Source organism: Pongo abelii, chromosome 2 (assembly GCF_028885655.2).
Source record: "Pongo abelii isolate AG06213 chromosome 2, NHGRI_mPonAbe1-v2.0_pri, whole genome shotgun sequence".
NCBI classification, from domain to species: domain Eukaryota; kingdom Metazoa; phylum Chordata; class Mammalia; order Primates; family Hominidae; genus Pongo; species Pongo abelii.
In genome coordinates this window covers 120744301-120758599 of record NC_085928.1, presented here as the reverse complement: position 1 = coordinate 120758599, position 14299 = coordinate 120744301, and the positions used below count along the sequence as shown (strand labels likewise).

Sequence of the window (14299 nt, the reverse complement as noted above, 5' to 3'; positions counted from 1 at the left end):
GTCAATGACACCTTTTTAAGGGATAGGAAATTGACTAATTTGATGAATTTTGAGGGGACAGGAGTAGTCAAAGCTGAATTGTGATGGAAAAGTGGAGGGGCATGACTTTTATATTCTGTGTGGTGGTTTGCTGAGGACAGACTTGTGGCCTGCCCAAGTGTCAGAAGGCTTACTGAATATGTAAGTACTTTCTTGCCTTGTCTTTTAAAAAGTTTAGGGAATTCGCTTATATTTCTTTTTACCAATTTGTTTTTGAGGGAACAGTGATTTTTAAGTTTTTTCAGATGCATAATTCCTTTTGGTACTTAACTTCATAATAATCACTGAATAAAGTTACCTAGATATAAATACAGTAGTTAAAATGTAAAACCCTCTGAAGAGAGGGTGAAAATACTGCAAAGCCTTCCAAATAGAGAGGATAGTAAAATGCCATTTTAATGCGGTTTAAAATGCTTTGTTTAAATAGGTAAGCTGAGAAAACCCTCCAGAGAGCCTTTAGAAATTCTTTTAAGGGTTTCTGAAGTATGCTTGCATTTCTGTAGTGAATTTGAAAACCTAATCCTTCCACTTAAATAGGTTTAATGTTATTAAACAATTGACTTTTCTCTAGGAATTAGGAAGATTTTCATGATCATGAAACTTTTAACTTGTTACATTTTTGATGATAATGTTCTGTAAAAATGATTTTATTATTTTTATTTTCTTTAGGAGCCTTAGATCATATTTAATATTAAGTTGTTGGGCCTAGTAAATTGTATGAATGTATTTCATGCAGATCTCAGTTCTTCAGCTTTAACTATCATTGACAAATTAGCTTTAGATCACATTACTCTCTGGATTAAAAAATTGTTCTTGTTCATTACTTGTATTTGTTCTTTGCTTATAGTTTTACAATGAGTTGACTGAAATCCTGGTCAGGTTCCAGAACAAATGCAGTGATATAGTTTTTGCACGGAAGACAGAAAGAGATGAACTCTTAAAGTAAGTCTGTTTTGTGTATCAAATTGTACTTAAAGAATTTTCTTTTAAAAAATCATGTAGAGACTTGTTATGAACTTGGTAGTATGAGATAGCAATTTTCCTCCTTTTCTCATGGAAGAAGGAACTAGATAGAGTATTTTACAAAGCAACAAGTAAACAGCTGCATAATCTGGGAATGAAAGGATGAAAAGAAGCAGAAACTCTAGATGCAGGAAGTACAGTGAGGTCACAGAAATGATAAAAACAGTTCAGGTGGCAGATCTCAGGAAGTGCCAGTAAATACAAGCAATTTATTTTGAAGTGGCAAATAGGTTCCTTACATAAAACTAGAGCTATAGGACATGGAGGAGACAGCATGAATAGCTCAGAGAATACCAGCAAAATCACTTTCAGAAGGAAGGCTGCTGAGAAAGCAGGGCCAGTTAACATGCGACTCATTTCCTGCTGAGTAATCAATACAGAGTAGCACAGCGCTGATAAAAGGTGAAAAACATTAACAAAATTTAATAAAACTTCATAGATAAAGAAGACTTACCAAAATAATATTGTCACAGAATAGGTGAAAATTATGAGCAAACATCTGACCATGAACTAAACAAAAACAACAACAACAACAAATGTAAGAAGGCAGTCATTCTAAGGCCGGGGTCCCCAATCCTGGGGCCTTGGACTGGTACTGGTTCGTGGCCTGTTAGGAACTGGGCTGCACAGTAGGAGGTGGGTGGCAGACAGGTGGGTGGCTGGGCGAGTATTACTGCCCGAGCCCCACCTCCTGTCAGATCAGCCACAGCATTAGATTCTCATAAGAGCGCAAACCCTATTGTGAACTGCCCATGTAAGGGATCTAGGTTGTGCGTTCCTTATGAGACTCTGACTAATGCCTGATGATCTGAGGTGGAACAGTTTCATCCTGAAATCATCTTCCGCTCCCCTGTGGAAAAATTGTCTTCCATGAGACCAGTCCCTGGTGCCAAAAAGTTTGGGGACTGCTCCTCTAAGGAACACTTTGAGCAGAAATTCCCAATCTGCAGGAATATGGTAAGAAAACAGGAAGTGATAAGATGTGAGGTGTCAGAATTCAGGAAAGAAGTAGAAGGGAAGAATAAAACCATGACATAGGAAAGAGCACAAAGGGTGAATAAACACTGAGGAACACAAAGGAACACAGAGTAGAAATGAGGAAATTAAAATGAAACCAAAGTCAGGAAAGAATTAGAGAGAAAATGGGCACAGAAGATCTAATATAGGCAAAACTGAATTTCTCTCAGAAGAAAAACCAGACAGAACAGTTATTGAACGTTCTGTAAACAGAACACTTATTTAATGATACTCAAGAACATTTTCTTAAAACAAGTGAAGATTGTTGAAAGAGGATATCATATGGTAGGGGAAAATGATCAAGAACTGTCAGCATCAAGGCATATAAATTATTGGCCTTGAAAGATAATGGCAGAATCCTTTAGGCAGTCAGGCAAAACAGTCAAGCCAGTTTATAAAAAGGTGAAAAAAATTAGGCTGGCAGCTCTGTATGCCAGAAGAGAGTGGAGTGATTGCTGTAATCTCAAGGATAGTAAATATGAGCTAAAGATTTTATATAGTAAATACATGCTAAAGATTTTATATCCAAACTGTCTTTCGGGTACATAAAAAGCCATATATTCATTAGTAATAAATATAAAGAGCTGAAAGAGTCTTATATCGATGATCCTTTCAGCCAACTAGATCTTTATTCATCTCTCTGTTCATATTCATGAACAGAGAATGAACATGTTCATGTTCATTCACCTCTCTGCTCATGTTCATGAGAGGTTATTTTCTTCTACCTCTAAGAAAGAGCAGGTTAGTTGTTTTTAGAATATTTCTACTAAACCTTTAAAAAGCAAATAATTAGAATGTTTTAAAAATGGTTCTAAATGTTTAAAAAAAGGTGATTTTTTTTTAGATGGAGTTTTGCTCTGTCGCCCAGGCTGGAGTGCAATGGTGCAGTCTTGGCTCACTGCAACCTCCGCCTCCCAGGTTCAAGCAGTTCTTCTGCCTCACCTTCCCAAGTAGCTGGCATTACAGGTGTGTGCCACCATGCCTGGCTAATTTTTGTATTTTTAATAGAGACAGGGTTTCACCATGTTGGCCAGCCTGGTCTCGAACTCCTGACCTCAGGTGATTGGAATTATAGGCATGAGCCACCCTCCCCCCCGAGCCTAAAAAAGGATGAGTATTCTCCATATTAGTCTTAATGATAAAAAAAACTAACAAAGATTAATACAAAACAGTCTACAGACCAGTTTCAGTTATGAATATGGATGCAAAAGTCCTAAATAAAGTATTTGCCAGTAATAGTCACCAGGACGTTAAAAAATAATTATTGACCAAGGGGAGGGGGGCATTTATTCCAGTATTCTGTATTCAGTGTTTTCACATCAAAGGAAAGATCACAGGTTTGTCTTAATAGATGAGGCAGAAGCATTTGAGAAAATGAGCGTTCTGATACTCAGTAAAATAAGAATAGATAGAAGATAGATGCTTCCGTAACATGAAAATATATATATGTATGTGTGTGTATATATTTCTGCCCAAAACTCAGTATAGTGATTAATGGAGAAGCACTATAAACAGTTCCCTCTGAAGTCAAGAACAGACAACAAATGTAACTGTCAGCACTATTTTTAAATACTATACTTCAGTACCAGCCAAGACAATCACATGAGAGATAAATTAAAAAATTGGAAAGGAAGAAGTAAAAGTAGCACTATTTATAGACATTATGATGGTACAACTACTTGAAAACCCAAGAGAACCCCAAAACTCTGCAAATAATAAAATAGTTATTACTGAAGTTGTTGATCATAAAAATAATTCGTAGAAATCAGTGGCTTTCATGTAAATAAACCTATAGAGGATAAGATGAAGAGACCCACTTACTGTAGCAACAAAAAGGATAAAATATAAAATATAAGTTTGTCATATATGAAACCGATGTGAAGAAAACACTATTTCAAGGACATAAAAGAAGGCTTGAGCAAGTTAAAAAACATGTTCTTGGACAGGATGACTCAACTTCATAAAGATGTCAAGTCTAAGTTAACTTATGCATCAGCTGGGCGTGATGGCATGCACTTCTAGTCCCAGCTACTTGGGAGATTGAAGTGGGAGGATGGTTTGAGCCCTAGGGTTCTAGGTTGTAGTGCGCTATGATTGTACCTGTAAATAGCCACTGTACTCCAGTCTGGGCAACAGTGAGACCCTATCTCTAATAACAAACATAAATAAAGAAATAAACATATGCGGCCGGGCGCAGTGGCTCACGCCTGTAATCTCAGCACTTTGAGAGGCTGAGGCGGGCGGATCACGAGGGCAGGAGATCGAGACCCTCCTGGTTAACATGGTGAAACCCCGTCTCTACTAAAAATACAAAAAACTAGCCGGGCGTGGTAGCGGGCGCTTGTAGTCCCAGCTACTCGGGAGGCTGAGACAGGAGAATGGCGTGAACCCGGGAGGCGGAGCTTGCGGTGAGCCGAGATTTGTGCCACTGTACTCCAGCCTGGGCGACAGAGTGAGACTCCGTCTCAAAAAAAAAAAAAAAAAAAGAAAATATGCATTCAACATGCTTTTGATTAAAAAAAATCAGCAGCTTTTCATTTGGAGTTAGACAAGTTGATCCTAAAATTCAAGTAGAAAAAGAAACAAGGTCAGCTAGGAAAACAAAAGGAGTAGTGAAGGGATACTAGTTCTACCAGATGTGAAGGTATATAATACCGTATTTAATTAAAACACAGTGGTACTGGTACATGATTAGACAAAGAATAGAAAATAGAAATAGATTCAAATACATATGTGAATTTAGTGTAAAAGATCTTCAGCCAACCAGAAGAGGTTGTGGACAACTGCCCAGCCATTTAGAAAATAAAAGTTATCTTTATACCAGAGTAAGTTCTGAGTGGACCAAACTTGAAATTTGTAAATGAAATATAAGGTATAAAATAGAATGGAGGAGAATTCCTTAATAAAGCTGGGATGAGCAGGATCTAATAACTCCTACTTAAAATCCAGAAGCCATTAAAAAAAAAAAGGAAAGAATAAGTTTCTCATAGAAATATGATAAACAGAGTCAGGATATGACAAATTGGGAATCCAATATTTGAAACTTATTCACAGGCAAAAGGCTAATTTACTTTATTTAGAAAAGAACTCCTAGAAATGAACGAGAAGAAAACCCAATAGAAAATTGAGGAAAAGACGCAAACAGAATTTGGCAGACAAGGAAATACGAATGGCTCTTAAGTAAATGAAAAAAAAATGAATACCCTCATTCATTATAAAATACAAATTAAAATTAGTCTGAAGTAATATTTTTCAGATTGGCAAGAATCTGAAAGTTTGATAACATGCTCTGCTGTCACATGTTGGAGAAATAGATTTCATACATTGCCGTGAGAATACCCAATGGTGCAATCCTTGTGTTGGGCAGTTTAGCTGTAAAGAATAAGACTGCAAATTCAAACATCCTTTAATCCAGCTGTTCTGTTTTTGGGAGTCTATTCTGAGGATATATTAGAATATGCTAGAAATGACGTATTTATGAGCTTATTCATTTCTACATTGCAAATAGCAGTAAAAAAGTAGAAACAAAGTGACCAGGGCTGGTGAAATAAAGCTATACTTGTATAGTGAAATGCTGTGCAGCTATTTTAAAAATCAGGATGTTTTCAATTTACTGATATGGAAAGATCTCCAAGATAGTTATGGTAAAAAGACACAGAACAGTGTGTAGGGTATGCTTTGTGTAAAAAGGAAGAAAATAATAAATACAGAAATTGGCTTGTTTACTCACAAGGAAGCTCTGGATATTCTAAGGAAGAAAGATTGGAATATCGTCATTTAAAATATTTTATATTTCATATATCTAATTTAAAAATCAGGTTTGTTGTAAACAAGTGTATATTTTATTTACACTTGTCAAGTATTTTCAGCTCAGTGATTGAAAGGTGAATGAAAGATGGAAAAGTAGGCCATATAATAATATTAGCTTTTGAATATCTGAGAGTTTATTTTGTTAAAGTCATTGTTAATACTCAAGGCCAAAATCCCTTGAAATCTTACTGGATATAATGTATACCGGAAAAGTATACATAAGTGTGTATCTTGTTGAATGTTCACAAACTGCGTACACCCAGGCAACCAGCACTTAGATCAATACACAGAAAATTCTCAGCACCCTAAAAGCATTGTTAATGCATCCACCCAGTCAGTCAGTCTTTATCTTTCTCTTCCAGGGCAACCGCTATCCTAACTTGTAAGAACATAGATTACTTTCTCCTGTTTTTGCATTGTATATAAATAGAATCACATATTATGTACTCTTCCATGACTGGCTTTTATTCTACATTATATTTGTGAGATTCATCAGTATAGTTGTATGTATTTGTAGATCTTTTATTCTCATTTCTGCATATATTTTATTATGTGGATATACAAGTTATTTATTCTACTGTTGAATATTTTGAGTAGTTGCCAGTTTTGAGCTTTTATAAGTAGTGCTGGCATGAATGTTGTAAATCACTGCTGTCCAATATTGCTGGTAGCAGTAAAAATATGGAAACAAGTCAAATGTCTGGTTCTGGTTAATTAAATAAAACTACATTTATGTGGTGAAGTACTATGCAGTGACATATGCAATTGAAAATGTAAAATTTGTAGTAGCCATAGTTAAAAAAAAAAACAGGTGAAATTAATTTCAGTATTTCATTTAACCCAGTATGTCCAAAGTATTATTTTAACATATAATCAATGTAAAATTACAAATGAGAGATATTTTACTTTTTTTCACACTAAGTCTTAGAAATCTAATCTGGTGTTTTTTTTTTTTTTTTTTTTTTTTTTTTTTTTTTGGTGAGGTGGAGTCTTGCTCTGTCGCTCAGGCTGGAGTGCAGTGGCACGATCTCGGCTCACTGCAACCTCCGCCTCCCGGGTTCAAGCAATTCTCTGCCTCAGCCTCCCGAGTAGCTGGGATTACAAGTGCCCACCACCAAGCCCAGCTAATTTTTATATTTTTAGTAGAGACGGGTTTCACCATCTTGGCCAGACTGGTCTTGAACTCCTGACCTCCTGATCTACCCGCCTCCGCCTCGCAAAGTGCTGGGATTACAGGCGTGAGCCACCGAGCCCGGCTTAGTATGTATTTTATACTTACAACACATCTCAATTCAGACTAGACACATTTCAGATGTTTGATAGCCATGTGTGGCTAATGGTTACCGTATTAGACAGTACATGCTTTTGGTGAGCATGTCGTATGCAGTGCTGTTGGGTATATATCTAGGTCAAAGGGTATGTGTATGCCTAGTTGATATTGTCATAGTTTTCCAACGTGATTGTACTAATTTATATTCCTCCTAGCAATATATGAGAGTCCTGGTTGCTCCACATTTTTGCCCTTAGCTGTTCTGCTGGGTTTGTAGTATTATCTCATTGTATGATTTTAATTTTCATTTTCCTGATGACTAATATGTCCTTTTTATATACTTACTAGCTGGAGGCTTTGCTGTTTAATTTCTGTTTTCATTGAAAATCTTTCATCAGAAATGTAAAGCGTTTAAGAAGGATGAATGTTTTACTCTGAGCTTTACTTTCTTTTGACTAATGGTTTGAATACTACTGTCAGGTTGTTGGGCATAGTACTGGTGGCATTTTATTTTGTATCTTTTTGCTCTTTTACATTATTGGTTTTATTTAATAGCATTGATTTATATCTTTTATAAGTGGCTAGGAAATTATCATTTGCTCTATAAATGTGTTATTTACTGTAACCATCCCTAGAGTTTATCAAAGGAAAAGAAAGGTATTATGTTAAAGCTTTATAATATACGTATATATTTTAGATATTTCAAAATCTGGCCTTTTAGAATTTTGATATTGATTAAAAGCTTATTTACTTTATAAGCAGTTATTTACTTATATTAAGAAGTAGTTTTTTTTTTTTTTTATGAATGTATACTAGTTTTCTTTATATCTGGAGTGACTGGGGCCCTTCTTGAGAGGGAAGGTTGGATGCAGACAGTGTGGGGCTTTGCTATTAATTGTTAAATGAGGGCAAAAGGTACTGTCTCAGATGTTTTGGGACATGTCATATTTACTTCTTTGTGTACGTTAATCAGTGCAGTGAAAAGATGATTGACATCATGTATTACCTGGAGTGCATTTTACCTTGGGTATTGTTTAGTGTGATTTTGGGATAAATTTCAATTTACTGTTAGAGGAGACAAAATTTTCTAATATTTAATACTAAATTGTAATAGTATTTTCAGCAATATATCTTTCATGAGTTTACCTTAGTGACAGGTAATGTGTTATCTTTTAATATAAAATATTTCAATGCCACATTTCTTTGAATATCTTCAGGAAGTTTTTATCTAGAAATTTGCATAATGGTTTGCTTAAAAGGTTAGCCTTTTCACCTGTTTTATTTTGTATAAACACTGATACAGTGATTAAAACATTAGCTACATAACTATGAGTCATTGTAGTTTTCTGATAACTTTTAGATAGATGATGTTAGGAGTTTTTTAAATCCAGGGACTACCTTTTATTAGAGGGTGGGCAGTCTTTTAGGATTACTTGCCCAGTTTGACATGTTTCTTACTCTAGCTGTAACTGTGATCTCTGAAAATGTTTACTTTTTCCCCTTAGTCTTCAGAAATAGAAAAAAGATACAACTTCATTTTATTAAACAATAGGAAGAAAGAGGATTTAGATTCTAGTCAAGAATAAAAATGTATATTTTATTTTTTTCAGTTTTTGTTATATTGATAAATAATTATACATATTATGGGGTACATGTGATACTTTGATCATGAATACAATGTGTAATAATCAAATCAGGGTAATTAGGATATTCATCACATATTTGTGGGGCACATGTGGTATTTTGATACATGAATACAATGCATAATAATCAAATCAAGGTAATTAGGATATTCATCTCAAACGTTTATCATTTCTTTGTGTTGGGAACATTCCAAATCTTCTCTTCTAGCTATTTTGAAATATACAATAAATTATCATTAACTATCATCACCCTATAGTGCTGTTAAACACTAGAACTTATTTATTCTCTCTGACTGTATTTTTGTACCTATTATCCAACCTCTCTTCATCCCCACCCTCTACTCTTCCTTGACTCTAGTAACCATCATTCTACTCTGTCTCCTTGTTTTTAGCTCACACATATGGAGGAGAACATGCAATATTTGTCTTTCTGTGCCTGGCTTATTTCACTTATCATAATGGCCTCCAGTTCCATCCATGTTGCTGCAAATGAAAGAATTTCATTATATTTTTTTTTATGGCTGAATAATATTCCATTGCGTATATATACTACACTATATCCATTTATCTGCTGATGGACACTTAGGTTGCATTCATATTTTGGCTGTTGGAAGTGCTGCAATAAACATGGGAATACAGATATCTCTTCAATATATGGATATCCTTTCTTTAGGATATATACCCAGCAGTGGGATTGTTGGATCATATGGTAGATCTAGTTTTAGTTTTTTGAGGGACCTCCATACTGTTTTCCATAGTCACTGTACTAATTTGAAATGTAGTATATTTTAAAATACCACCATTGTTTGGAATCCATTTTCTATGTTTCATGTATGAAGAAAAGAAAAGCTGGTATTTTATGTGTGTTAATTTTTTTCTATCATGTTAATTTTTAACACTCTGTCTTTGATAAGGGACTTGCAACAAAGCATTGCCAGAGAACCTAGTGCTCCTTCAATTCCTACACCTGCGTATCAGTCCTCACCAGCAGGAGGACATGCACCAACTCCTCCAACTCCAGCGCCAAGAACCATGCCGGTTAGTAGGCAAATAAATATTTTAAACAGAGGTTTTACATTAATGATGATTACTTGTTCTAACGGATAAGACATAATTTACATAGGAAGGATCTAGTGGTTACCACCTGCATCAGGTAACCAACCTTCTGATATTTTGCAATATGTAGAACACAGCATCGTTCAAGAATTCTTGACAAAAAAATGGTTAACCTGAATCTAATCAAGCCCTTACAACTTTCTGTTTACAGCAAATAAAACATGATAAAATAAGAAGTTAAATTATGCTATTAGGAAACAATTGGACAAATCTATCACATGGGACATTTATGTGAAATAACTGAGTTGATCATTTCTAAAAGTGAATGTCATAGATTTTTTAAAAAAGAGGCATATTCTAGATGAAAAGAGATGAAAGTTTCCTTATAATCAAATGCAGTATATGAACTTTATTTGCTTTTGGTTTATAAAAATAGCTATATGAGCTTTTTTGTGTTAATTAGGGGAAAATTGAATTTGGAGTGGATATTTGATGACATTGGGGAATAGCATTAGTTTTTTAAGGATGAAAATGGTATTGTGATTATGTAGGAGAATATCCTTATGAGAACTTGAGTGCTGAAGTCTTTAGGGCTAGTGTCATGAAGTTTGCAACTTACTTTCAAACGATTCTGCAAATATATATGGATGTAGTTATAGATAAAGCAGAAATGGCAAATGTTAATAGTTGTTGAATTTCATTGGTAGATGTGTGATTATTTTATATACTATTCTTTTAAAATTTTCTGGTGTTTGACATTTTTCATATAAAGTTTGGGGACTAGGAGGAGATGATGGTAGTAAACAGTACCTGTGCTGCGTCCTTACACCTCAAATGGGCAACCACTGGAGGAAGCAGTAAATGATTAAATATTAGGCACCAGGAAAAGAGCAGTGGCTATGGAGTTTCCACAGATTGGAGAATTATTCAACTATGATATATTTCTATAGTAATAAGCCGGTATTTAAGAATGGGAATTAAAAATATATTTGGTTGGATTCTAGAGTTTCTCATATGTCCTTATTAATTTTAATTAATAGCAATTTGAGAGAAATATGAAACATTTTATAGTCAATGCTGACTTTTTCTTATAGCCTACTAAGCCCCAGCCCCCAGCCAGGCCTCCACCACCTGTGCTTCCAGCAAATCGAGCTCCTTCTGCTACTGCTTCAGCTCCAGTGGGGGCTGGGACTGCTGCACCAGCTCCATCACAAACACCTGGCTCAGCTCCTCCTCCACAGGCCCAGGGACCACCCTATCCCACCTATCCAGGATATCCTGGGTAAGGCTGCAACATTGTGTATCCCAAGTTGGCTAATGTTGTTTCTAGGCTCTGGCTAACCTGTTAAAAACAGGGTCACCCCTTCTCCAAATGGAGGTGTCATGAATGAATAAGCTACACTGTCAGCTTATCCAGAAATGAAAATAATGTTATGGTCACTTATATGAATAGGGATAGCTATTTCCTAGGCTTTTAAAATTTATGTTTTTATATTTTACATATTGGGTTTATATTAAATAATCTTTTCTGTATTATAGAGTTTAGTAGGTGTTTCCTTGGACTTTAGGTGATAAACAGGTACCTTTTCTGAGCGTAGCATAGCAAAACTGATAAGGCCTTGTTTACGTCCCTATACTTAGAATACTTGGCATTTAATAAACAGTTGAATAGAAATTTATCTAATTATGGGTTGCACTTTCTTAAAGGTTAATCTCTGTGGTAATTTCTTAATTTTAAAAATCCAAACATTTGACTACCTTTTAAGATGTGCTCTAAATTTTACTTAGTAAGTACATGTTGTCTGCCAAATATTAGAACTTTATAAGTTGTAAATTTATGTACATCACAGTGAATGTTGAATATTGTGGAAGAGGAATGTATTTAGATGACTAGTTTTGCCACGTTAAAATGAAGGGTCTCCATTTTTTTTCTTTCTTTAATACTTGAATATTTAATCTTATTTTCTTCAGTATTTTTTTTGGATAGTATTAAACACTTGGTACTCTTGTTTTAATTAATAACAGGATAGGAATGCTTTTCTCTGACAAGTGCCTTGAAATAGTTTTTTTCTCTCCACTGTTCTTTAATAGACTAAAAAATAGAAGTGACTTTCATGAAAAATGTAGTTGTAGAATAATTATTGTTTTATTTTTTAGTATTTGATTTACCAATCAAGATTTTTTTGTTTTCTTCTCCCTATCAGGTATTGCCAAATGCCCATGCCCATGGGCTATAATCCTTATGCGTATGGCCAGTATAATATGCCATATCCACCAGTGTATCACCAGAGTCCTGGACAGGCTCCATACCCAGGACCCCAGCAGCCTTCCTACCCCTTCCCTCAGCCCCCACAGCAGTCTTACTATCCACAGCAGTAATATGTCTACTCAGCAGCTCAGCTGATTCAGATCAGAGGGAAAGAAATACCAACCCTGCAATAAGTGTACTAAACTCTACGCTCTGGTTAATGTAATGTACTCTCCTGGACTGAATGCAGTGTATAATTTCTGTCTGCAGCTAGAAGCTGTGCCCCAGTTCCACATTTGATTACACATGTGAGATTTGCTGCTGTTGCAGTATAAACACTAGGTATAATAGGATTTGAAATTGCATTACAGTTCATAAAAATTGAAAATGAGAAATTAAACCTGCAAGTGAAACATTTGAAACGATTATACTTTCTACATAAGACATGGTTGGGACATCAGATACTTACAAAGATGGTTTAAGTATGGATACTTGAGAAAATTAAGTTTTCCTTCTCTTTGGTTTATTGATTTGGTTTAATTTCCATTATGCTATTTTGCATAATCAAGGCACTGTAAATCTTATAATTTTAAAATAAATTACTTAAGAACAGTTGTCATTGTTATGTTTTGTTATTGATTCTCATTACTGTCTAATTTTTTTTTCTGGTATTAGTCTCTTTGTATGTATATAAGTTAAACAGATACTGTTTTTAAGTGCATGAATAGTACAAGTTATTATCAAGGATGTTTTACAGGGAAATCAAAAGAATAGTATCATAGTTTATCTTTCGTATGCTGATTAGTAAACGATTTTTGACATTTATTTTAAAAAGTCCTATAATGTGGAAGAAACAAACAATTGCTACCAAAGATTCTTCAAATAAACATACAAATAAATGTGTATATTTAATGTTTTATTGTTAGCTTCTCCAGAAAATTGATGCAAATTCTGGTAATAATTCTTGCATTTTTTTCCCATAACCTGGTTAAAATAAATACGCCATTGGCAATACTTAATAATGTAATGGAATTGTTTGAGGAGCACTTATTGTACCCTCTTATCTTTTTTTTCCACCTTACTGTGTTAACTTAGTGACATTTAATGCCCAATATGTATGAATAGATCTAAGCCATTTAATTTTTTTTCCTTGAAGATTGGACTATTTTATAATTCAAGGAGCATACAAAACAATGGTTGGGAACATACGCCGATTCTGGAATAGGCTGTGTATTTAATATTAATCTCTGCCGTTAGGATATCTACTCACCTGTATAAACCTCAGTAAAAATAGTGAAGACATGCATCATGGAATGAGAAAATGAGAAAGGAATGAGTTGGTTAACATCACAGTGGGATCTGTTTTTTGTGAGGTTTATTTCTGAACACATTAGGCGTATGAGCAGATTTCCAGTGAATCTGTGTTTATTTTCTGAGTTTCAACGCTGACCTTTTCTTGCATTATTGTTTCATTTTAATGATAGTGTTACTTGTCCCACTGTTGTTTTCATTGACAGTTTGGATTTATATTTTAAATGTTCGAATGAAAGTATGATTGTAAAAGGGAGTGAATTGGTTTAAAAATATATGTATATTTTAAACTTTGTTGTGTGTAGAAAACATGAAGGCATGTTAATTCAATATAAATGACCTTTGATTTCATGGAATATTAAAGTTGGTTTAAAGTCCAATAGTTAAACCTTAGCAAAAATAGTTTTTTACTTTATCATTGGCTAAGATTTAATACTTTGGATTCATCAAAGTGTGATATGGGCTTGTTTGACTATTCTGTAAGTGGCATTTAAGTTCCACATTCTTATTACTTGAGGTACTTTATACTAACAGACACTCAGTGAGAGTTAGAGGTATTACAAGATGCTAGTTTATAATGTCTTACTAATGCAGAAAAAAGGAAACAAACAAAATTGGCCTGAATATTCTCTTGGGGAAAGAGGGCACCAAAGAAAAGGGTAAGTGCATCTGAGGGCCAAAAGAGATGTATAAGCCTTTTAGCCCATTCCCCATGCTGGGCCTGCTCACAGAGCCACAGGAAGATCATTCAGAAACTAGGAAAGGAGGCCCCCACAGCTGCTCCTGCCACAGCACACCTGACTCACTCGGCTCTGTTAGTGTAACCTTTTAAATGTAGCAACCCAAACCCTTTCCCTCTTGTCAGTTCACTCATCCTTTGGT

At 34.8% G+C, this 14299-nt stretch overlaps 1 protein-coding gene across 2 annotated transcripts in view; it reads left to right on the top strand.

Moving 5' to 3' along the window:
* Window positions 1-14022, top strand: part of PDCD6IP (programmed cell death 6 interacting protein) — a 70970-nt gene extending 56948 nt beyond the window's left edge. The window contains 4 exon segments of one of the 2 annotated variants that reach the window (NM_001132133.1): window positions 887-981; window positions 9717-9840; window positions 10953-11140; window positions 12063-14022. In NM_001132133.1, the coding sequence (NP_001125605.1) occupies window positions 887-981; window positions 9717-9840; window positions 10953-11140; window positions 12063-12237 (582 nt within the window). In that variant the 3' untranslated portion in view covers window positions 12238-14022. 2 annotated transcript variants of the gene reach the window in all.
* The last annotated feature ends 277 nt before the right edge of the window (window positions 14023-14299 follow it).